We start from the raw sequence: 24,567 nt of genomic DNA, 5'->3' as shown, positions 1-24,567 counted from the left end.
CACTTCTCTCTTTTCATTCATAGTGCAGAAACTGTGTTGTCCAGGCTCCCAAATGCACACACTGTGTAGGTCCCTTCTAAACTGAATTTGTATATCTCATCTTGTTTCTACATGAGTTGCAAAATTCGTTAAGCCGTTGATTTTCATGGTATAATCAGAAAACAAATATTTCCTGGTGGAAGCTTGGCTTGCAGAGATGCATATAAAGTAATCAAACATTTTAGATGGAAATAATCTAAAAGATTTTCTAAGCATTTATTTGTGTTCCATCTCTCTTCCAGGCCCGGATAAATGGGCTGATGCTTGGCTCTACTAGGAAACTTAAATTTTTCGACTTAATTCCTTTTATTGTCTTAATAGCAACACTCCTTCATGCTTTCAGAAGAAACACTTTAGAAACTTTTAAGTTGATAAGAAATCTCTCTTTTGCCCTCTAGGAGCCTCCAGTTAACCAAATCTTAGTCTACTGCTGTCAGCACTCCCAATTTGCACAACTTGACTCTTCCATTGTCTGCTGTTTCAGTAATTGTGCCACAGAGGCTGTAACTGCAGCTTGCCAGGTATTGTATTTTCCTTCAGGGTAGGAAAAGAAGTCAAATTTCCTGTTGCATAGAAATCCTTTTGCATAGTACAGGGATGTGCATTGTGGTGGAAGGAGAATTGCACATTCAGTCTCTTATTGCTTGAGTTGCTGTGGATTGTTAAAGTTTGTTTAAACCAACAAAAAAAAATATCGACAAGAAATCGGGAAATGAGGATCCATTTATAAAGCATCCATAAAAAATACTTGTAATGCTTTTGCCATCATGGTTTCTGGTGTCATTCGTGTCATATGGCTTTTCTGGAATATGCCTCAGCACTGGAGGTGTGACTTCTTGACATCAGTGCCTGATCCCAAGACAAAGATAGATGCAGTGTAATCCAAAACACTGATGCATTCTTCCCTTCTTCTGTGTCTTATATGCCTTGTGCAGACTCAGAGCAATCTTCTTGAGAAGTTGTCTTCATACAACATGGGCCGATTCAGCCAGCTTGTATCAACTATCATTGTGAAGTCGTGGCCCATTAAGAATGGGCAGCCTGAGGATGATTTTGATGAGGTTTTGCACCACGTGCTTACATGGCCTGACATCAAACATATCTTCAGCTTTAATGGTATGTCTGTTGTATTTATAGGAGTCTACGAAAAGCTGTTCACTGCCTTGCTGTTCCCACTTTGCAGAGCAGTAAACAAATATAAAAATTGTCCTGCTCTTGTTTTATTCCCCACCTCAAAGCTCAAGGTATTCAGCCTGGTTTTGGAGAGGAAAGGCTATGGAAGAGGGAGCTAGTATTCCTCTTGCGATAATCCACTGCAGCCACTTCAGGATTTGTACTGGACTGCTGAGCCTGTAGATCAAGTGGATTTGTAGAACATAACTTCCTTCTCAGAGAAGTTCTAACAAGTTGTTGTTACACAAAAATGCAAAAGTGTTTGTCATGTGAATGGGTCAAAATTACTTGTGTTTCCTCCACAGGTTTTGGGTATGGGCTCTCCATGGGAAGGTGTCTGAATTGCTCTCCTGAGATCCTGGCTGTTTCTGTTCAGCAAAACATGAGGGGTTGGAGGGTAGTGTGATGAGTTCACAGGCTTTTGGGTAGGAATTTGAATGGGAAATGGAAGGACTCTGTATCATGACACTGAATAGTTATTGATTCTGCCTAGTTTTTGTGAAGCAGGGCTGATCTAGGTTTTACATGCTTTGTTTCTGGAACAGGAACAAACACAAAGCTCCTAGAAAAACTTACGGATGAAGCAAAGAATGTCATGGCCATAGCAGACTCTGTGTTCATGAGTGTCACTGATGACATCCAGAAAGGGTGTATCCTTGTGAAACATCTGGAAGAGGTTTTCCAACATGAGAAACAGTTCATCTGTATCTGGGAGATAAGTAAGAGCACCATTCAAATGTGGCATTGTTGGCTTACAGCATCATTGTAGTGATCGATGGCCTACTCTGTTAACCTACTTCAGTGATTAGTAATGCTAATTAGGTACTTCAGCAGTTAGCAGTGTTGCCCTTGTCTTTGTCCTTTATATAGAGCTCCCAGCTCCAGTTTGTGTTGTCTGCATTTCACTGTGTTGTTTGTGACTCTGCAATTCCAAACCTCAGTTATGGGTGCAGGGGTTGGGAAGTATCTAAGTATCTGCTTTGTGACTACCAATGAGTTTTCTTTCAGAGCACCAGCAGCTGTTATGTGAAAACAAAGAACTACTCCAGAGAGAACTGAAAGAATTGCTGCAGAGGAGGCAAAAAGAATTAACACTTCTCAGAAAAGATCAAAAAGCAATAGGAACCTTTCTGAACATGTGTAGGAAGGTGCAGGCATCTGTGAAAGGTAGTGTTCTGGGGAAGCAATTTGAAAGTGGCAACTCCAGAAAACAATTTTCTTTGAAAACGACTGGGCTTTGTAAACAAGCTTTATTCTAAACCACAGCAAGGATGAGGAGGGGTGGGGGAAGTAAACCTAGAGCATTTGAGGGATCAAGTGAGTGCTTATGCACCAAATGATATTTGTAGGGGTCCACGTGCATTTTGCAACTTGGTGGATTAGATGAAGTAAGCTGGACACAAGCAAGACATCTGATCTATCTCTGACTTGTCTCTCTGTTTTAAAGTGGATGTAGGTGAACTGGAATTGCAACACTTGGAAGATCTTTGCTCAAAAAGACTAAATACAGTTGTGAGTGTGGGAAAGAGACCCCTACAGACCTACTACAACTTGAGCCCAGAGCTGAAAGAATTTGCCCAGAAAATGCACTCTTTTAAGGATAGCCTGATCTTCCAGCAGTTCTGGGAGGAAGCAGCGCAGGAGGCAGGAAAGGAGTATAGAAGTTCGGAAGAAGAGGAAGAGGAGGAAGAGGATGACAACATTGTTCCTGCATTGGACCTTAGTGATGTTTTCTGCAGTCTAATCTCCCCTTGTTTTGTGAGCTATGAAAGGTTGTATAATGATCTCAGATCTGGAAGTCTCACACTTTCTGCAGTTGATACAATTTTTCAGGAATTCACAAATCATCCTGAAGATATCAAAACTGAACTAAATACCATATGTAAGCTTAGACCTGAAGAAGACAGACACTGGGTTGATCAGCGATTTCAGCAGATCCAGCAATACCATGAAATGCATTTAACTTTTGATGCTGCGAAGATTATTGCCAGTGTCAGAGAGATTTTAAACCTCTCTGGTGACTTCAGTATCCTGGAAAATTTGTTGGACATAGTAAGTATCCCCTTCAGCTCTGTACTGTCAGGGTGTTGGCTAGAAAGCTTGGGTAAATCTAAACTTTCCCTTAAGTCTATCCCAGTCTGTTGAGAGCCATTCCCTGTCCCAAAATGCTTATTTGAGATAAAAATTAAGTGTTCAAAGTGCTTTTGTGTAATCTTGCCTAATAGAGAGAAGGTGGTATTCCTCTGTTTGGGGTATAGCTTTGCAGAGGGCTTTCCCTTCCCTGCTGGAGAACAGGTTGTATTTCCCATTTCCAGACTGAATGTTTGTTTGCACCACTTGCTTTGTAGACAGAAAAGCTTGAAACATACAAGACACAAAAGCTGGATTCCATCAGCCCTGAGCTTATGCATGCCAAGAGACTGCTGCAGGGGATCACTGTGAAGCGTCGTGGGTGTCTGAGGGAGCTGGCCCAGCAGAAGGAGTTTGTCTGCTGGGTCAGAGAAGCACTGAAAGGTACGTGCTGCTCATCCAGAAATTAGACAGATAGGGATGCCAGTTGTGTGGGGGCAGAAGGAATGCCATATCCCTGACTCATCTGCTATCTGCTTGATGCCTTTACAGCTTCTGGTGTTGATAGTTACAAGCATATCTTACGGGTTTCGGTCTGGAACGTGCTATGAAGTAGTCCCTTTAAACATGCCCGTGCCACTGTAGTCTCATGCAGTGCACAGTAGCTACCCTGCCTAATAGCTGAGCTTGGTCTGAAGGGTTGTAATAGCTGCTACTATTCAGTTCAGACTGGTTATTTAAGAGAACAGAGGCCATCCATTTAACAGGATGGCAGTGGTCTGATTAGTTGTGTGTCTGCCAGCTTGGTTGTCTTACATGCACAGAAACACACACCCTTTGCACTGCTTCCATCCTGGCTGTGAGTCTGCTCTTCGTGGCAATGCGGAGTAAAGCCAGGGCCAAGGATGTCCTTAATGTGGATGAATCACCTAGTAAAGTTGCTAGCAGGATGGGTGGAGAGAAGTTGCACAGGAAGTGCTGTTCAAAGGCATTATTTCTGCATTTTCTGTAAAAGGTGGTGATGTGGAATTGCATTAAAGCTGCCTCATTTGTTGTTCATTCATGTGTTTATCTCATTTAAGGTACAAATGAGCTGAAGGTATTTGTAGACTTGGCATCCATCTCTGCTGGGGAGAATGACATGGATGTCGACCGTGTGGCATGTTTCCATGACACTGTGCATGGCTACTCTTCCCTGCTCTATGAACTTAGGCAAGAGTCAGGGTTTAAGGACTTCATGCACTGCTTGGGGAAGCTGTGGCGAGCCCTGGACAGCGATGAGAATCTTCCCAAGAAACTGGTGAGTTCTGCTGGAGCAGGTCCTCTCTGCATCCTCTTGCGTTTCCGTCTTCCAAGAGTGGCTGGAAGATTGACTGCACAGGACAAATTACACTTGCGTGGGGGCATTGCAGTAGCTCTTGTTATTGGAAGAAAAATATCTTATGTTTCTGTGGCACAAAAAATGTACTAGAGCAACTGTAATTGGTATAGTATGGATTTCTCCAGAGCACTGCTGAGGCTTTCAAGTGTGGCATGGTGTAGCTTTGCTCTTACAGGAGGTTGAATGATGATGCAAAACAGTGAAGGCAGATGTCTGGGAATTCTGTCTTATTTTTTTGCAGCAGGGCATGTTTCTATAGCAAGAGGCATTGAAGCACTGTGGGCTCTGTTTGTTCAGCCTCGTGTGGTGTTAGTAAAGAACAGCTGTGCAGAAAGATTAGGCTATGGCCGGTAGTCATTCCTTTTTTTGCCTTCCCCATCCTGAAACTCTTAATGCTAGCCCAAGCTGTTTGTCCTGAACACACATGTAATCCTGGAAAGAAGTGCCAAGTCAGAGCGATTAGGGCAGTGCCATGTCTTCTCTTCCCACAGCATGCTTCAGCTCAACACTTAGAGTGGTTGAAAATAGTGAAAGAAAGCCATGGGTCTGTGGAGCTGTCATCACTGTCGCTGGCAGCTGCCATCAACAGCAGAGGAATATATGTTCTCAGAGCACCAGCTGATGGCCAAAAGGTGAGGCTGCTTGGCTTTCCCACCCCTCCTGCAGATAGCACTGCTGGCATGTTGATGACTGTCAGAAATGTGCTGTAGCTTTTCTCCCACTCTGCACAGTTCCTTTTTGGGGACTGCTGCCTCCGAAGTGCTGCCCTTGCTGGGCATAGCACTGCCTCAGGGTGGAACCTCAGTCCACATCGGTGCTATTGACTTATTCTCTGGCAGGTTTCTTTGGACAATGTTGTGCATTTCACCCTCCCGAGGAGCTCTGGGGATAATGAGGCATCACAGAAATACTCCCTGGCAGAGCTCCGTGAACTGCAGAACAAACTGATGCTCATGTCAGCAAAGGGAGAGCAAGGCTTGGAGGTGGAGAAGTTCTCTGAGGTCAGATTTCAAACCCAATGGGTTACTGATGTTGAGGCTGGGGTTGGATTTTGCCTTGAATATCAGCTTTTAAGACTATGGTTTACAGCTGAGCTGCTGGGGGTGAATGGTAGCAGGCAGATAGATGTTCCTACCTCTTTGGTTCCTTGTTAAGGTGGAACTAAGCTGGAGACTAGGCCATGGACTGGTACCGTCATCCTCTGGCTGCACTGGGGATGCTTTTGGCTGGGACGGTTGCTGTGCTTTTGTAGCAAGCTGGGGATTCCTTACTGGGTTCCTGGGGATACTGCTGTTAAAAAGCCACAGGGAGTCTTTTGTTACTGTACAAGGTCCGACACACCTGGCTTGGAACCAAAGCCTTTATTTTGATTGAAAGTCTTTCCTGTGGTTTCATGGCTGGGACTTGTCTTGGTAAATCAGCTTAGTTTTTTCTACCTCTCTTCTATCCTCACACAGATTTTTTCCAATGTCCAAAGACTTGCACAGGCCTTTATAGACCTTTATTCAGCTGGGAACATGCTCTTCCGCTCCTGGCTTGCCCATGCGTATTGTTCACCCGAAAGAGAATCATGTGTTCTTATAGACTTCTCTTTGGGACTGATCCCAGTGCTAGAGGGGCGAGGAGATATGGCAGCTGTGCTCCCGGGCCTCTGCAAGACAATGGAGAGTTTCCTGGAGAGTTGGAAAAGCTTCATATATGAAAAACGATTCCAGCATTTCTACCTGAACTACTACACTGCTGAGCAGCTGGTCTATTTGTGCACAGAACTGGGGCAGGGGATGCCCAGCCAGAATGCACTGATGATGCTTTCGCTCCTAAAACACAACTGCACTGAGCAGGATGTCCTTAGAGCTTCCAGGAGTGAGGTGCCTCCCAGCTCAAGGAAGGCTATTTCTGACTTCCAAGTGATGCTGGATGGAGGGAAGGATCTGACTGCACGGCTGAAGTGCATCTGGGAGTGCTACATGTGCAACATGGGCTCCTTCCTTCCGAACTGCCTGGATATTGATACACTTGGTGGGTGGCTGAAGAATCTGGCCAGCTGGGAGAGAGAGCATGTTGTACGAGACTTCCCGCGGGATCTTCTGTATGTTGGTCAGCCCAACCTCATCGTATGCCCTCGCTCTGAGGTGCTCACATCTGCTCTGGCTATTTACATGAACAGCCCCAACCAGCCCCTTCCCACTTTTGACGAAGTTCTCCTGTGCACTCCTCAGACCACTGCTGAGCAAGTGGGGCTCTTCCTCAGGAGGTGCCTCATTCCCTGCAGCAGAGGAGAGAAAATTTACACCATGCTGTATGCAGATGAGCTGAGTTACGATGTCAGCTGCAGAGCAGAGGAGCTATTCCAGCACCTGCAGTGCTACAACAGCACCTATCGCCTCATCATTCTGTGCAACTGTGAGAGGGAGCACAGCTACATCCCTTCTGTCTTCAGCCAGTACAAAGTGCACATGATACCCCAGAGGCCACTAGCTGAAATCCAGCGATACCTTCAGCACCACTACAGAGTCACTCAGCCTTCAAGCTCAGCTGCTTCTGTGTTCAAGGGCAATATGTGTGTTGGGATTGTGTCCTCCAAAAGAGCTGGTGTGGGTAAGATGTCACATGCAAAGTGGGGTCTGCTGAGTGTTGAAAACCAGAGTGGGGTTCACCTTGCCAGGGTTAGTGTCCAAGTCATAAGCATCTAGTAAAAAAAAGAATGATTCGGACTACAGTCAGTGGAGTGAGGTGAAAGCTGTAAGGGCAGCTTGTCTTGTCCTGAGATAGGGATTGCTAGAGATGGTTCATCTTGCTAATCTGACACCTGTCTCTTTCTACTGACTTAAATCATTAACATAAATTAGATAGCTAATGCTGGATAAGATGAATCTTACCTCCTGAGGTTAAAATATGCCTGCATGAAAATGTGTGTGAGATGGGACAAGGGTTGTAAAGCCTGGCTGTTTTTTCTTGCATAGGAAATGATTGTTGGCTGTCTCTTAATGCAAAAAGCTAGAGGACATTAAATAAAACTACTTGGCAGGCTGAAAAGCAAACAGAAGAAGGTGGTTCTTCAAACAGTACTTAGTTAAATTGTGGAACCTAAAGCTTTACGCAGGCTTTAAAAATGATTATAGTCATGAGAGAAGCATCCATCAAGTGCTATTAACCACAAAGGTGCTATCTCTGACAATGGGGCTCCTGAGCCGCAAATCACTGAAAAAAAATACTGGGAAAGAGTCACTGTCTGTCAGCTGTGTTTTTACTTTGTTCCTTAGCTGTTGTCCCCTGTTGGAGATTAGTAGTCCAGTAAGTGCTTTTGCTGTCCAGCTGTGTGTGTTTCTTGTATAAACTTAGTCTGAAGTACTTTTAGTGCATGCATACAGGAGCAACATCAGACCTTGCGTTTTCCTTACAGCAGCCATTCTTGGGTTTTGATACAGTACCACCCCAATGGAAAAGGTTAGGCTCAAAAGGGAAAGCGTGCTGCATTATTTTCTAGGGATTAGTGAAAAAAATCCAAAACAGTTTTGGTAACAAATGGCATCCTTTGTCAAACTTCAGAAATCCAGGGCAGCTCTCAGGTGTTATCTGTGAATGGCTGCTGCCTTAGCTTCAGTCTGGAAAGGTATATAAACCCACCTTTTTTATTACATTACAAACCTTTCATACTGCTGAGGGTGAGTTTGGAGCTTCCAAAAGGTTGGAAGAGACACCTTTACCCAGATACCCATAACTGGGAAGTATTTGAGGAATGAACCTACCACAGCCAGCTCCTGCACTACATAGAGCATAAAGGGTGTGATGGGATGTAGCCAGTGGACATAGGACAGTCTTTCCATTCACCGTGTTAATGTGGGAAACGGCAGATGCAGAGTATAGCCAACCTCGGGTAACAAACCCAAGTCATTGACATTGCCCGAATGCTGGCAAAACTAGTTTCTACAGGATAAGTTAGGAAACGTGAGGGTACTTTTATCTTTGACAACAACCGTTACCCCCCTCTCCATGTTTTGACTTGGAAACAACCACATAATAGCATAGATTCAAGTCCTAATAAAAAGTAAAGCCTGTCTCAGGTAGTCTAAGCAAAACAAGCCATGTAGATAATGACACCCTTCAATAGCCAACAACAGCAATGGCTTTGATTCCAGGCTGCAGCTACTCTAGCCAGATTTAAGTGTTCTTCTGGAATGCCTGTTGGGAAGGTTCAGAGGTTTCCTGTAACAAAGAAGGAAGTAAAATATTTATGACCTTAATATGATGTATTTGATCTTGATAGCTTTAATTCTTTTTGTGTTTTTATGACAACAGGGAAATCTCTCTATGTGAAGAGGCTACATGAGAGACTGCAAGAAGAGCAGCCTGACAATACAAAACTTCTGAAAACCATCAGACTAATCGAACCAGAAGTGGATGAAGATAAAGTGCTAACATCTCTTCTGCCTTTTCTGAAGAGAAAACACCAGACAAAGCCCATGATATTCCATTTTGATATCACCTCTTCAGTAAGTACATCCCTCCCACAGCTGCCTTGTCCTAGAAGTTCTGTGTGAATCCTTGCAGAGGCTGTTTCTTTTAAAGCTTTTGTTTCTTAGCCATTTTGCTAGGTCGTGTTTTCTAATTATTGTATAAGTAACGTAAAGAACTCAGTACAATCAAGATGGTTGAACTCTGGAACAGGTTGCCCAGAGAAGCTGTAGCATCTCCAACCTTGGAGATATTAAACCTGACTGGACATGGTCTTAGGCAGCCTGCTCTAGCTGAGCCTGCTTTGAGTAGGGGGGTTGGACAAGATGATCTCCAGACATCCTTTCCACCCTGAACTGTTCTATGATTCTGTGAAGTTACGATGAGTAAATAAACATGAAATGTCTTACCTTTTTCTTGATAGGTACAAAGTGGAGTTCCAGAGTTTCTATTCAAGCTGTTGGTTTTGCAGTATCTGACAGATAATAACGGAAATATGTGGCTACGACAGAAGTGCCATTTGTATATCATTGAAATCCTTGAGGTATCGCCAGTGCCAAAGACAGCAGCAAGACATGTATGTACACAGAAATACTTGTTTTCTTTGAATTTCTTGGTAATTTTGCACATATGTCTGTATATAGCTGCATATGAGTTGTAGAGACTATAACTGTAAACGTAGCATAGGAATTCCATGCTTGTATGAGGGTGTACTGTGCATTTCTGTTACCAAGTGGTGTTTGTGGTGGTGTACAAAGTGATATTAAAACCAGACAGTAAATTATACCTATTGTGGTTTTCTCGGGTTGGTAATTTCTGAAGGCCTGTTAGTCCAAGCCTCGTTGGCCCTACCCTAACATTTATAGGGAACACAGAAATGCAAAATCTATTCTTCCTCATGTTACTTTGCATGTTTGAAAGTTCTAGAATATTTGTAGGCAGCTATAAGAACAGAGTGTAGAAGGGACAGGATAAATTATAACAGTTTTTGGGTTTAGTTTTCTTTTTCTTTGAGGTAACACTGAGAAGGGGCTGGAGGTAACAAAGGACTAATGTTACAGGAAGGAGAGTGTAGGAGGAAATAGGATTAATTGTTGTGATGTACTTTAAGCAGAAGTCATGCATAGGGGGAAAAGTGTCATGGTTGTATAGGCTAGCTGTTGTTATTCAGTTAGGCCTGTGATTTTAGGCAAGAATACTGTTAAGAACAGATTAAACATACTGAAGAAGATTAGGGCTACAGCCTTGTGATGACACATTTTCTTTTCCTCTACTCTAGATGTCAGCAAGCCAGAAGTATAATTTCTTTGATGTGTTCCCTAAAGTAACATGCAAATCTCCTAAGGAAGTACTAGAAATGGAGACACTTGGGAACCAGTCTGGCGATGTTTCAGACCCAGGAATGGACAAAGAAGAATTTTGCAGTGAGGCTTTCCAGAGACCTTTCCAGTATCTGAAAAGACTTGATCAGGGGTACAGTCTGGACACATTCTTTTACGAAGTGCACTCTGTGGAAGGGAGCCCTGCAGAATGCTTGCAGCATTTCCTCCTGCACTGCGGGATCACAGATCCCTCCTGGTCAGAACTCCGAAACTTTGCATGGTTTCTCAATGTTCAGTTGAGAGACTGTGAAGCTTCTGTCTTTTGCAACCCTGACTTTGTCCAGGACACTTTGCAAGGTTTCAAAAACTTTGTTGTTACCTTCATGATTTTAATGGCAAGGGATTTTGCAACACCCTCCTTAAACATTTCTGATCAAAGTTCAGGAAGGCAGTCCTCCAACCTGGAGAACATTGCAGAAGAAGATCTTCTTCCTTTCCGCATTCGGAAAAAGTGGGAGTCTGAACCTCATCCATATTTGTTTTTCAATGAAGATCGTGTGTCCATGACATTCATTGGTTTCCACTTTCAGCGTAATGGCAGTGGCGGTGTTGATGCCATTAATCCTTTGAATGGCAACATTATCAAGAAAAATATCATGACTTCACGGTTGTACAAAGGCTTGTTACTCCAAAGAGTTCCCTTCAATATTCCATTTGATCAGTTGCCTCGTCATGAGAAGCTAGAAAAGCTTTGCATGGTTTTGGGAATCCCCTGGGTAATAGACCCTGATGAGACATACGAACTCACAACAGACAATGTCCTAAAAATTTTGGCTATTGAGATGCGATTCAGATGCAACATCCCAGTTGTCATCATGGGAGAAACAGGCTGTGGGAAAACCAGACTTATAAAGTTTCTGTGCAAGTTACGCAGAAGCTGTGTAGAGGTAGAGAACATGAAGCTTGTTAAAGTTCATGGAGGTACTACTGCAGACATGATTTACGCCAGGATCAAAGAAGCAGAAGCCCTTGCTAAAACCAATAAGGAGCAGTATGGGTTGGACACAGTCCTCTTTTTTGATGAAGCCAACACAACAGAGGCTGTAAGCAGCATCAAGGAAGTTCTGTGTGACCACACAGTACAGGGGGAACCTTTGGTCTCTTGTTCTGGCTTGCAGATCATAGCAGCCTGCAACCCTTATCGTAAGCACACACCAAAGATGATTCAACGCCTGGAATTAGCTGGATTGGGCTACCGTGTCAAAGCAGATGAGACTAAGGATAAGCTTGGATCTATTCCGCTGAGACAGCTTGTGTACCGGGTCCATGCACTCCCACCCAGCATGATCCCATTAGTATGGGATTTTGGGCAGCTGAACAACTTAACTGAAAAAATGTATATACAGCAGATTGTACAGAGAGTTACTGAACATGTCCCAATGAGGCAGTTTGAAGCAGAGGTAATTACAGAAGTGCTTTTTGCTTCCCAGCAATACATGAGGCAGAGGGATGATGAATGCAGCTTTGTCAGCCTGCGGGATGTGGAACGCTGCATGGAAGTTTTCAAGTGGTTTCACAAGCGCAGTAAGCTACTTCTGAAAGAACTGGAGAAGTACCTTGCAGAGAAGAGAGCTCCAAAGAGCCCTGTTGAGAGAAACAAAGTTATCTGGTCCTTAGTGCTGGCAGTTGGGGTCTGCTATCATGCATCCTTGGAAAAGAAGGAGAGATATAGGAGTGCTATCAGCCAGGTCCTTCCAAAACCTTATGATACCCAGAAAAAGATTTTGGAAGAAATCTCCCTGATGCAGGACTTATTCCTCAGTGGTGTGTACCTCCAAGATACCATAGCAAGAAACTTGGCCTTGAAGGAAAATGTCTTTATGATGGTCATCTGCATTGAGTTGAAAATCCCTCTTTTTCTTGTTGGGAAGCCTGGGAGCTCCAAATCCCTTGCAAAAACCATTGTGGCTGATGCTATGCAGGGCCAAGCAGCTCATTCAGATTTGTTCAAGGACCTGAAGCAGATCCATCTAGTGTCTTTTCAGTGCAGCCCTCTCTCTACTCCAGAGGGAATCATAGGCACTTTCAAGCACTGTGCTCGATTCCAGGAAGGGAAGAACTTGGAGGAGTATGTCTCAGTGGTGGTTTTGGATGAGATTGGGCTGGCAGAAGACTCTCCCAAAATGCCCTTGAAGACTTTACATCCACTTCTGGAAGATGGCTGCATAGATGATGTCCCTCTTCCCCACAAAAAGGTTGGCTTCATTGGGATTTCTAACTGGGCTTTGGACCCTGCTAAAATGAATCGAGGCATCTTTGTCTCGCGTGGTGACCCCAGCAAAGAAGAGCTCATAGCAAGTGCGAAGGGGATTTGCTGCTCAGCACGAGGGACTTTGCAGAAGGTTGAACAGTATTTTTGTCACTTTGCAGATGCATATGAAAATATTTGCAAGGCCCAAGACAGGGAGTTCTTTGGTCTGCGTGACTATTACAGCCTCATAAAGATGTTTTTTGCCTTAGCTAAGAGCTCCAAGAGTGAGCCAACACCTCAAGACATAGCTACAGTTGTTCTTCGTAACTTTGGTGGCAAATATGATGTCAATGCCTTGGAAATATTCACCTCACGGTTACCGGAAAAAGGAGAAGTACATGCTTGTGATATCAGTAGAATTGAGCTGATACGACAAAACATTTACAGCAGTGGTCAGGATGGTGATTGCAGGTACCTGCTTGTTCTGACTGAGAATTATGCAGCACTGCAGATCCTCCAGCAAGCTTTTTTTACTGCCCGACGACAGCCAGAAATTATCTTTGGCTCCAGTTTCCCTAAGGACCAAGAGTATACCCAGATATGCAGGAACATCAACCGTGTGAAGGTCTGCATGGAAACTGGCCAAATGGTTGTGCTTCTCAACTTGCAAAACCTTTATGAAAGCCTCTACGATGCTCTCAATCAATACTATGTGTACCTTGCTGGCCAGAAGTATGTTGATTTGGGACTGGGCACCCACCGGGTCAAGTGCCGAGTGCACCCAAACTTCCGTTTGATAGTCATTGAGGAGAAAGATGTGGTGTATAAGCACTTTCCCATCCCACTGATCAACAGGCTGGAAAAGCACTACCTGGATATCAGTACTGTCCTGGACAAAGGGCAAAGAGAAACTGTGGAAGCGCTGAAGAAGTGGGTGTGTGAGTTCACTGCAGCCAATACAGAAGAGCACTTCATGAGCAAGCAGAAATACAGCCCTTCTGATGTGTTTGTGGGCTACCACTCCAATACCTGTGCTTCGGTGGTCCTGCAGACAACGGAAAGGCTGAAACCAGTATGTCCTCCTAGTGAACTAATGTCCTGTGTGAAGAGAGAAGCCCAGCTGGCACTGCTGAACTGTGCCACCCCAGACTCTGTGATCCGCCTCTGCAACTCGATGGGTTTGTTTATGGCAGATTCTCTGGCCAATATATACTTCAAGCAGCAGCAACACACGTCTTTTGCAGACTTCCTCCGAGCTCATGTCCACGCTGGGTCTGGGTACCAAACAGTCTTTACAGAGGTGAGTGTCTTGCAGAGTGTTCGCAGAACACTCCCAACCTGCACTGAGGTTTATACTGCTAGGGCTGCGTTATGGCTATGCCTGAATAAACTTGATAACAGTCTTGCTGCTGAGTTTCTAGATGTGCTGAGGTGGGTGTTTCAGCAGGTGTATTGTTGCATCCTGAAGAGTCTAATATCTCTGCTGTGCATGAAGCGGTATTTGATGCTGCCTGTCAAGTGGGGGTTTTTGTGAGTTTGGACAGCTGATGCATCTTACTTCGAAAGTAGTTCTGTCTCCACATACACAGCCAGCAAAACTGGCTACTGGCTGTGGAAAAATTCATCAGGAGCTTTTGAACCCTCATTTCTTTGTGTCTGTCTCTGGTCTTAAAGATACAAAAGATTTTAACCCAGCTAAGCCACAAACAGCCAGAGATCTCATGGGCCTTTAATGGGAAAACCTCTGGTTTACTTTTGCCTAGTACTAAAGCTAAAGAACTTCAGCTGAGATAGGCTGGAGACTTTCTCCCTCTCCTGCCTCACATGGAGACAATGTGCTTTCTCTTGGGGCTGGACTTGCTGCTCCCTGAGCGTGCTGCAGGGAAGCCATGCTACAGGGGTTCACGAGAAGTTTCTCAAAGCCTTAGCTGCTCCTTCTCAGCTGCCCCACTGCTCTGGCAGCACCAAGAGTCATTGTGTCCAGCTACCCAGCAGTGGCCCTGGGTTAGTGTAACAGCCTGTGTTGACCCTTTGCCTACTGGCAGGGCAAATAAACTTTTTTTTTGGGGGGGGGGGGGGGGGGGGCGGGGTTCAGTCCAGCTCTGCAGCAATTTAGCAGCATCTGGGGGCATAGATGAGTAAGCCTCTACTGCCTTCCTACTGCATTCCTGAGCAAAGAACTAACCTACATCTTGCGCTCCCAGGTCACCACCTTCTCGAGACTTCTCACCAGTGCTGACGCTGCTTGCCTGGAGAGAGAAGTACAGGGTAAAGCGCAAAGGCCTCAAATCCTGTTCCTGCAGCAGTTTGACACAGAGTACTCATTCCTGAAGAGCATCCGGTGAGTCTGGTTTTGCATTATCCTGCTCTGAATAGGCTGTCATCGGGGTGGAAGATGCATGGGCAGAACATTTGGAGTAACCCACATAGAAAAGGGAGGCAAGAGGCTATGTATGCTCTGCTGAACAGTGGACTGGCTTGATGCAAGCTGTATTAGCTCTGTTGTAGTCAGATGGGGCTTTGAAGTTACACCATCCCCATAGGTTGGGTGTTTTAATCTCTCCTGCCTGCAGCAGCCAAAGCTAATGTGAAGTGACTACTTCTACAGTCTTTAATGTTTTGTTTTTACACTTAGTGACTTCTTTTAAATCCCCTTTCACTCTTCAGAGATTTCCTTGATGCCACATCAGGAAATAAAGTCCTTATTATTCAGACAGACTTTGAAGATGGCTCTCAAAATGCCCAGCTCATCGCCTCAGCCAAGTAAGTCAAGTGTGAAGTGGTTCCCAGCTAGCTGTTCTGCTTGGTGACTCCTCACTGCCATTTGATTATTAGTGCTGTTTTGGGGATTTCAGAATCAGGAATGTGTAATCCTTTGTTTATTCTGTAGTGGAATGAATCTAGAAGCACTAATTGTATTTCAAATAATTCATAACCCAAGTCAAAATAAACTAAACTGAATCAAATTACCAGATAATCCCCTTTGAAGTGTGAATTCTTGCCATTGGCTGCAAAAGTCCTGAAGAGCTGAGGATCAGGGGTATCATTTGAGGCATAGCTAGAGGTGGCAGGCTTGGCACAGCTGGTTGGGAGGAAGGATTGAGCGAATCTCTTATGTCTGTACAGGGGAAGAAATGAGCCCTATTACAGAGCAAAGACTTGTGGCTGTGAACTTTTGTCTGCCTTTGATCTGTCAACAGCATTTCCTCTTTGTTGTAGATACACTGTTGTTAATGAAATCAACAAGGTGGACCTGGGAGAAGTCTCTGTCTTTGTTTACTTTATTATGAAGCTTTCCCGGGTGGAAGGAGGAATGTCCTATGTGGGATTCCATGGAGGTGGGTCTAGTGATCTGTCACTCCTCACTCTTCAACTGGCTTCAGGCAAACATACCAGAGCAACATTTCTCTTGTTCACCTTCCCTTTTAATGCTTAAAATCTGGAATTAATGTGTCCTGTGCGTTTTCAGAGCTGCTTCCCTTACCTACAGGGACTGCCCCTGGGGAGTCTGTACCTTGGGGGTCCTAGTCTCCTTTGTGAGAGTGCCTTGCCTTGCCCACTGACAGATGAGTCAGCTGGAGAGCAGCAAACAAACATGATGCTAAACGCAATGGTATATTCTCCTCCAGGAGGCTCCTGAGTATGTGCTTACATATTCTGCTTTCAGCAGTAAGGTTCCTGCTGTGTGTGGTGGGTTCTAAGAGCCTCAAAGCCCCGGTAGTGTGCACGCTCCATCAGTCGGGATAGTATGAATTAGTGTGTTCAAAGTGAAGTGCAGCTTTCCCGTTCTACATCAAGAAGTGAGAGTAAGCAAACTCTGACTGTGAAGTGCTAGCCCACAGGTACTGGGAGATAATTCTTAGGAAGCTCTTCTAGAAGAGCATGCTGCAGACATGAAATGATTTTTTTTTTTTGTCCTCTGTCTTTAGGACTCTGGCAGTCGGTGCACATAGATGATCTCCGCAGATCCAAGGACATGATCTCTGATATGACTGCCCTGCAGAACGTCACCATCAGCCAGATATTCTGTGAGGATTCAGGTAAAACCAAAGGTGAGCTGCATGCTGGCTGTGGCAGTCAGTCATGTTGACATGCCAGTGGGGAAAAGGGGAGATGTGGTCCCAGACTGGTGCTAGTGGAACTTATGTACAGTGTATCTAATGATTTTCCCTGCTCAGTATCTGTTTTTTGTCAGTGTCACCACATGGCTACCAACTTGTATTTTTAGTTTGTTACTGCAACTTTGGGTCATCAAGTAAGTTAACTTGTTAGTTTTTCCTTTCGACAAAAATGTGGTATTTGCACTGCTTAACACCCTGAGTGCTGTCCCAGCACAGGAGGCAGCAGATGCTGCATGGCAGAGGGCACTGCCAAGGAGTTGCTCCAGAGAATCCCTCACTTGCGTGAATATAGATCTGTTCACCTAAGCCTGTAGGAAGGTTAGAAAAGACTTTTTCTTTCCCTTCAGGTTTTTCTTATGCTTTTCCCTTTCACCATGCTGCCTTGCAGGATTCTAGTAGAGCTTAGTGCATTAGCTTCGAGTGTCATATTTCTTCCAGTTCTTGCTGTGTGAAGGTTGAGAGTCCTAGTAGCTGTAGCTGTGTTTAGAGAGGTGGATCTCAGCTACTCATGCAGGTGATAATGGATCTCTGACATGTTCTGCTGCTCTGGGATCCAGCTGCTAAATAAATTCTTATGTAACTGCAGAAGTGTACTGCTTTCTAATAAAAGTTCTACACCTTAGTTGCAGCTCTCCCTGTGAATGGAGAACAGGAAGAAAACAAGGTTGGGGTTGAAACACCAGTGCCAGAAGCAGAGCACTATGAGGTCAGTTCAGAATACGTTTATTTGCTTCTCAGCTGTCAATATGGCTCTGCTCTTTGTCATCCATAGGTGCAACACACCTTTTGCATCCCCATTCACTTGAAATCCATCAGGAATATTATTTGCATTGTGAATGCTAATCATCAGACACAAATTTATCCCCCCACTGCCCAATCAAAATTGGCATTACTTAAGAAATAAACCATTCTAAAGACCCTCTAATTCCTTAGTAATTTCATGCTCCTAATTTTTAAAAATCACTTTTAAAAGCTTCTGTTGTCTTTCTACACCCAATGGTCAACTCTAGCTGTTTGTGCTTTCTGAGGCATGCATTTGAAGCCATGCTGGAGTTGGCTGTGGACTTTGCTGTGCTGCAGCCATGTTAAGACTGGCTCATGTTCCCCTGACAGCATCAGCTGGAGGATGCCCAGCACAAGGGTGACTGCATGTGGCTTTTGCCTCTCTAATGCCTAAGCATCTCCCAGGGAAGGCGTATTTTCCCTAGTCAGTTCTATAATTTCCACTTTTTTCCCTGAACTGCTGATTCTCCCCCCGGGAGTCTTATCTTAATCCAAATGCTGTGTTGCACGCCAGTTTGAAAGGGCCACAGCAGTTGCATCATGTACTTGATAGCAAAAGATTTGCTGCCTGAGATGAGAGGGAAAACTGGGAGATGAGGTGCTAGGGGGACAGGTCCTTTCTAGAGAGCACTATAATAATTTTGTGGGAGGTGTGTGTGTGTGTGTGTGCGCAAGGGTGTAAAACTGAAAGGTAATGAACTTGTTTTCATGCTGTTCCTGGGAAGGGTGAAATCCTGGACACCACTGTACTCCTGAGGACCTGTGTACAAAGTGCTGTGGGGATGCTACGGGACCAAAATGAAGATCTTAGTCGAAGCAGAAAGCGAATTAAGATTCTTCTTGGCCTTCTGTCCAAAGAGGATGGCTTGAAAGGTATGTGCTCACCGGCTGCAGCAGGTAGTGTCCCTGAGCATCTAGGGACCACCAAAACATGTAAGTTAATTCACTGGGGACCACAAGGTCAGTGGTTCTTGCTGTAGTGTAGACAAGGTGAACCTCCCAGGCAATCTCCCAAGAGTGTGTGTGTCTCTGCTCCAGTCTGTTGCTCCTTTGATGGCTGTAGGGTTTTTCCTGGAGTTCAGGTCATGGTTTTTCCTCTGGCTGTGCTAGCTCTGGTGGCTGTTTTTTTTCCTGGTTGACTAATTATTGAAACAACTGTAAAATGCTGTGCTTGGTGTGATATTTGGGGTTGGATCCAATGCCAATAGAAGAGAAAAATGCAAGTTCCCTGTTGTTTTCTAGCCTCTTTCCTGAAGATAACAAAGGCTCGTCTCTCCAACCTTCTGAAGAAGCAAGAAGAAAATTCCCTTTACCCCCAAAATTGGGTGCTTCGGGAGGCTTCCAACCTCAGTGCTCTCCAGGAGGCAGGCACCTTCAGGTGAGGACAGCAGCAGTATCTCATAACCTGCAGGCTTCCAAGAAAAGTCCGCAAATGGCAACTGTGCAGCAGAGACAGCAATTTTGTGTAATCTGAATATTTGCAGTGTCAGTCTCCAGTCTGCTGGAAACTCTCTGAAGGCAGTTTTGTCCTCTCCTGGCTCCTGAGGGAAGCTGACTTATAGCTGAATGGGCTGTACTGGGATAGGAATGCACAAATGCACAAGTGCTTTGAGTGGAACAGTAGGATTACAGGCGAGCCACAAGTGAGAGAAGTGTAGGGGTTTTTGGTGGTGTTTTTTTCTCCTTAAAGGCAGGATTAGGACTTTCTGACAGGCGAATGTCGGCAGTTTTTCAGGACAACCACCTCCTGATTTGCTGATATCGTTGCTCACCTTCCCTTTGGGTTTCTTGGTCTCTTTCTGCCCCCAAAGGCACACCTTGTGGAAGCGAGTCCAGAACGTGATCACTCCATTCCTGGCTCTCCTGATTGCTGTCATAGACAGAAATGGCAATCTGGAGCTGTTGGTCAGGCCGGCAGCTGAGTGGGTGACAAACCTGTGGATGTTCATCTTCAGTGATACAAAACTTCTGACTGTCCCTTACGGTGTGGGTAAGAACAGGTGAGCCACTAGAGAGAGCAGCAGGAGGGCTTGGATGGCAGCACTGAGACCAGTCCAGCACTGGCTTTAAACCCACATGGGAGATGAACACTGTTGTTTGCTCCCCTGTGCTGTGCTGAAGGCAGCAGGGCAGTTCTCGGTGACTTCAGAAGTCTCTTCTTTCTACCTTATCCCTAGTACTCCTGGGCTTTGCTCTCTAGCTCTTGGCATCCTCACACTTCTTACCCAGTCCCTGAAGCCCACCTGTCCTGCCATTACAGCCCTTTTGCCAGGGAACGCTTACTGAGTAAGTCCAAATGCTGCACAGTTGGCAGGATGAGCTGTATTAATGAGTCCTTCAGTTCTCTCCCCTTCCTTCATCCCCTTCTAAGGTTAATTTCTTGCTTTCTGCAGCTTCCTGCCTCTGTTGTCTGAATGTGTTTCCCAGGCAAAAGCCCAGTGCATTAATGACCTTTTAATCTCCTAGCTCTCAGCCAGAGATAATTCTGGTGCAGAACAACATGGTGGTGTCTGCTGATACTGGGAATGAGATGCCCTTCAGCTGGAGGATAAAGGAGTACTTGGATGAGATGTGGTTGGAAGCTCAATACATCCAAAACACTGAAGGTGAGAGCCTGGCTCGAGCTTGTGACGCAGAGCATCTCCATCCACCTGCCCTATAAACTCTGGTTTGTTACTACCTTTCCTCTACTTTTGTGTGACCCTGGAGTCACCTTCAATCTCTCTGTGCTTATATGAGCCAGCAGAGCTGTGTGCAACTAGCTTTTCTTTGTGCTTCTCGCTACTAGTCTTTCTCACATATTCTGTGCCCTTGTATTCAAAATGCTGTGGAAATGCCAAGAGTTAATGACATGGTGAGATTCCATAAATATGATGCTAGTGCCTGGACTGAGAAGGCCTGGCCTTAAATCCCTTGTAGTGCTCTGAATGAGGGGAGTGCTGTATGCTTCAGTGATTAATTAGGTGTCAGTCTCTTTAGGATAGAAGCTGTGTCAAATCTAGCCTCCTCCTATTATTCAGCTTTTCTCTACATTCTCATTTTCCAGACCAAGCTGAGAAGTTTGTGGATATCTTCCAGAAAACTGCACTGGGAAAATTTATCTCTGCTCTGACTGAGGAAGAAAGGCAGATGCTCTTCCAGTGCTACATCACAGACTTTATTGTCTTGGCCATTGGTGTGTCCTCCCTAGAGGAGCTGCAGGTCAGTGTCTGGAACAAGAGCTGGAAACCCTTTGGTTGGAGACAAGAGCATGATGCCTGTGAACATACCCTTCTGTATCAATCTTGCCTTCTCAGACAAAATCCCCCTCTGAGACAGACTAATAGCAAGGTAGCCACAAAGCAGCTGCATTTGACACTGAATGGCTGCTGAAATTGCTGAGACCTTACTCAGAAAAGCACTTCCATAGGAGCTCCTATAAAAATTGACACACCATTTAAGGCTATCTTTGTAAAGTACTGATTCTCTTCTTTCAGAGAATTTTGCCAGGATTTTCAGTACAAAATGAACTATAAAAGTTCTTTTTTTTTAACTTTGATTTTAACTTTTTTCTAAACTTTCAGTGTCTGCGAATTGCGTTCTTATCCTGCATAGAGGAATGCAAGGCAACATCTCCCAGAAGAGAGGAGACGGTGCCATCCTTGCCTTGGGTCCACCTTGGATACAATCAGTTCAAGAGCCGCCTGCAGAACTTTTCTAGGATCCTCGCTGTACACCCCCGTGTGGTTGACTACCTTATTAACCAGGAAGGATATGGAATACCACAGTCAGAGATGGTAGAGTTGCTATCAGGCATTTTGTGATCCTCAGCCCCAGCAGAGAGCTCTATCTTTACTGAATTAGCTAGTGTTCAGTCTCCTTTTGATTTCAGCAACAGTAAAGTGGGAAGCCGAAGCTCAGTCAGGATCCTCAGCATTAGGAATAATCTGCTATGCTATCATTGTTACTAGCAGGTTTTAAAATAGTTTGCCCTGCTTTTGCATCCATTAATAGGATGTGCTAATGATGTGAGCCATGAGCATGAGAATTCCAGAGCTTAAGATAATCAAGTAGAACATTATTCAGTAGAATACATGCTATAGCAAACCAGATTGAGAGCCCAAGGTTCATAAATAATTCTGAAATACAGCTGTTGTGTTATACTTACACCCTGTGTGTGTATCTAGGTTTTAGATGTTTTAGCTGCAATGGTATGTGCTGAAGAGCTGGAGAGTCAAGTACAGACAGCCCATCCAGAGATCTGGCTGCAGAAAGTGAAGAATCTTCGTATGCCCATTGAATTTCTTTGTAAAGAGAAGGATTTACAGAGGAGTGGGAGTTGGTGCCATCAGCTGCTAAAAGAACTCAAGTATGTACCACAGATCTGCTCACAATCTTGATCTTTTGCCTTGTTGTTAATACGAATATTATACAGGCTGAAAGCTGCTCTGGTGCTGTTTTTCTCAGATGAAGAATTTGCAAACCTTTCCAGGTTCCTACTAGGTTTAATTACATACCAAGCATTAAGAACCAGATTACTGTTTTTCCTTCATCTCATGTAGATTCTCCTTCTAAATCTGGCAGTATCGTCCAGTGCATACCAGCTGGGTTCAGGGTTTGTTTAAAACTCTCCTTAGGTTCCTGTTAACCAGCAGTGTCTCCCCACTTGAACCCCTGTGCATAAAGACTGTGAACAGAGATGGGGAACTTCACTGTGTCTAAGATGGAGTCTTGTCTCTTGGAAGACAAGCCCAGAAAGCTACCCCAGTTTCTCACAGACCTTGTTTAGCTTAACTGAAGAAAGCGTGGGTAATTGTGATGATTACTTTTTTTAATTACTTCCTTGATATAGAAGTTAGAGGTGTAAGGTGGTCTTTGCAGTGGTCCTAGTTCTGCTGCAGTGCTGTCTACAGGGCAGGCTCCTATGCCATAAGTTCACCATGTTAGGTGCTGTTACATGTTTTGTCCTTGACAAAAGCCAGGGCTGATAACCAAAGGGCAAAGCAAAAAGTTGCATGAGAAGTGCACAAATGCTGTAGTGGTGAGCATGAAAAGCAGTGAGATCATTAGACTGACCTGATACTGCATTTCCATTCATGCTCTCAGCTCATAATTGTACTTTCTGAAATCACGCTTTCCTTCCCACAGAGTCTGCTGGAACCGGGTTTTCTCCATGTCTCTGTTTGTCGAACACGTGTTGTTTGGCATCAACACTCTGATGCCAGAATTTGAGAATTTAGTGAAAAAATATACTTTGCATCTTGCCGAGGTAAGCAAAGATGTGATTTCACCTCTTCCCTGTTTTGTTTCGGCTGATCATGTTAATTATTCTCGGGTGTTAGAGCTGAGTCATATACCTTTGTCCTTTTCCTCTGCAGTGTTTTCAGCATGATTCAGACATGAAGACTCATCCAACTTTTGTTGCAGTGATGAAAGTACTGCGCCAATGTAAGGATGACGTCAGCAACAGGCTCTACAGGTAGTGACTCTGAGACAGGTTGCAGGGTCTGGGAGGGATATTGCCTATGTTGTCAGTATATTTCTGAGCATAAGTCAGTGCTGCGTACAATGTAATGAAAGCCAAATGAAGAGCAGTAACTTCCATTTTATTCTGCACCCTGAAGCTAAGCAGTTAGCCAGCAGGTCTTGCATTATCTCCTGTTGGTCTAGTTGCAGATTAACATCTTATTAAAGACTTTCGGTAAGACAGCATTGAAGCATTTGTGTTCATTGCTGTTTCTGAATTACAGATATGGTGTGAAGTCATGTCCGATCTGCCTAGGAGAGCCGAAGGATCCAGTCTGCCTGCCTTGCTATCATGTGTTCTGTCAGAAGTGCATCAGAATGTGGCTAGTACCAGCACAGATGCATTGTCCATACTGCAGAGTTGCCGTGGAGGATGTTCATTTAAATGTTTCTGTGGAGCTCAGGTACTCCACCCTCTCCAGGGTGGAAGCATTGCAGTGGGGCCAGTTGTGTGAGGAAATTCTAATTTGCAACTCTGTGGTCGTCAACACGAGCAGAATGGGTGGAAGGAACTCTGCTCTGGTCTTTCTGGAACCAGAACAGGTCCTGTGCCTTTTCTGCTTATTGTTTCAAAAGAAGGGAGGAAGTTGCCTTGGCCCCTGTAAGAAAACTGTAGTTACAAAACCCTGTAAAACTAAAGCACTGTCAGTAGCTGAATTGGACAAGGGAACTGCTTGTCACCTTGGATTGCTTTGTGATAGCTTAGCAAAAAACTCTCAGTAAATGTATCTGGCATCAAATTGCCATTTGTGATCTTAGTTGTCAATTTGATACAGCCTTTGCAGACGATACTACTGAAGTGTTGCATAAATCCAGCCTCTTGGAAAGCTGGAAAAGTATCTCACCTTGGTGACTTTTGCCTGTGTCTGCTTTGCTTCATCCATTATTTAAGTGGTTCTGTATTTGAACATTGTTCTAATGCTTTTTACTCTTCCCCTAGAGATGCCATAGCAAGAAATGCCCTGTTCCGGCAGAGATGCAATAATTTCTTCATAGATGTGGTTACTACCATGTGCTTCAAGGACAATGAACCCCCTGAGGCAGAGGTGATCCAAGAGCTCCTTAATCTGCTGTTTGTTCACAGAAGCCTCCTGACAGGTTCAGGTGAGCCCCTTCATCCTGATGCTCAGTCTTATGGAGCTGATTCTCTTGCCACTTTCTCTCACCTGCCAAACTTGTCTTTTTCTTATCTCCACAGATCACCCTGCTATCTACACAAAATTTCTGTCCCCATTTAATGATGAAGTGGATGAAATTCCCATCATCCGCTCAGTAATGCTGAAGCTTCTCTTGAAGTACAGGTGAGCACAGTCAGACAACTGATGGATGTTACAATGGGGGGTGGTTCAGCTTTGTTTTTCATGACCTCATCAAACCAATCTGATTGTTCTCTTCACTTCCATGCTATTAATTGAATTTGAATCATTACAGGTGAAATTCATCCTGTGCTGTTGTATTAGTTATACA

General features: G+C 44.6%; 1 protein-coding gene across 7 annotated transcripts in view; it reads left to right on the top strand.

Annotated features, from left to right (window-relative positions):
* RNF213 (ring finger protein 213) overlaps nucleotides 1-24,567 on the top strand; it is a 55,150-nt gene that overhangs the window by 15,599 nt on the left and 14,984 nt on the right. For 6 of the 7 annotated variants that reach the window (XM_049813110.1, XM_049813108.1, XM_049813107.1 and 3 more), the window contains 30 exons: nucleotides 438-560; nucleotides 975-1,155; nucleotides 1,758-1,931; nucleotides 2,221-2,379; nucleotides 2,660-3,264; nucleotides 3,561-3,726; nucleotides 4,365-4,582; nucleotides 5,155-5,295; nucleotides 5,503-5,664; nucleotides 6,121-7,261; nucleotides 8,963-9,156; nucleotides 9,543-9,695; nucleotides 10,398-13,991; nucleotides 14,896-15,032; nucleotides 15,359-15,454; nucleotides 15,911-16,029; nucleotides 16,621-16,743; nucleotides 17,436-17,518; nucleotides 18,321-18,468; nucleotides 18,838-18,973; nucleotides 19,407-19,595; nucleotides 20,062-20,201; nucleotides 20,642-20,796; nucleotides 21,159-21,371; nucleotides 21,762-21,943; nucleotides 22,723-22,843; nucleotides 22,953-23,053; nucleotides 23,325-23,504; nucleotides 24,041-24,204; nucleotides 24,299-24,401. In XM_049813110.1, the coding sequence (XP_049669067.1) occupies nucleotides 438-560; nucleotides 975-1,155; nucleotides 1,758-1,931; nucleotides 2,221-2,379; nucleotides 2,660-3,264; nucleotides 3,561-3,726; nucleotides 4,365-4,582; nucleotides 5,155-5,295; nucleotides 5,503-5,664; nucleotides 6,121-7,261; nucleotides 8,963-9,156; nucleotides 9,543-9,695; nucleotides 10,398-13,991; nucleotides 14,896-15,032; nucleotides 15,359-15,454; nucleotides 15,911-16,029; nucleotides 16,621-16,743; nucleotides 17,436-17,518; nucleotides 18,321-18,468; nucleotides 18,838-18,973; nucleotides 19,407-19,595; nucleotides 20,062-20,201; nucleotides 20,642-20,796; nucleotides 21,159-21,371; nucleotides 21,762-21,943; nucleotides 22,723-22,843; nucleotides 22,953-23,053; nucleotides 23,325-23,504; nucleotides 24,041-24,204; nucleotides 24,299-24,401 (9,401 nt within the window). The remainder of the gene's footprint in view (nucleotides 1-437; nucleotides 561-974; nucleotides 1,156-1,757; nucleotides 1,932-2,220; nucleotides 2,380-2,659; nucleotides 3,265-3,560; nucleotides 3,727-4,364; nucleotides 4,583-5,154; nucleotides 5,296-5,502; nucleotides 5,665-6,120; nucleotides 7,262-8,962; nucleotides 9,157-9,542; nucleotides 9,696-10,397; nucleotides 13,992-14,895; nucleotides 15,033-15,358; nucleotides 15,455-15,910; nucleotides 16,030-16,620; nucleotides 16,744-17,435; nucleotides 17,519-18,320; nucleotides 18,469-18,837; nucleotides 18,974-19,406; nucleotides 19,596-20,061; nucleotides 20,202-20,641; nucleotides 20,797-21,158; nucleotides 21,372-21,761; nucleotides 21,944-22,722; nucleotides 22,844-22,952; nucleotides 23,054-23,324; nucleotides 23,505-24,040; nucleotides 24,205-24,298; nucleotides 24,402-24,567) is intronic. The other variant, XM_049813109.1, reaches the window with a different exon arrangement.

The sequence above is a fragment of the Accipiter gentilis genome, chromosome 10 (genome assembly GCF_929443795.1).
Source record: "Accipiter gentilis chromosome 10, bAccGen1.1, whole genome shotgun sequence".
NCBI classification, from domain to species: domain Eukaryota; kingdom Metazoa; phylum Chordata; class Aves; order Accipitriformes; family Accipitridae; genus Astur; species Astur gentilis.
Note: the sequence above shows the minus strand (reverse complement) of the source record. Positions and strands in the feature narration are given on the sequence as shown.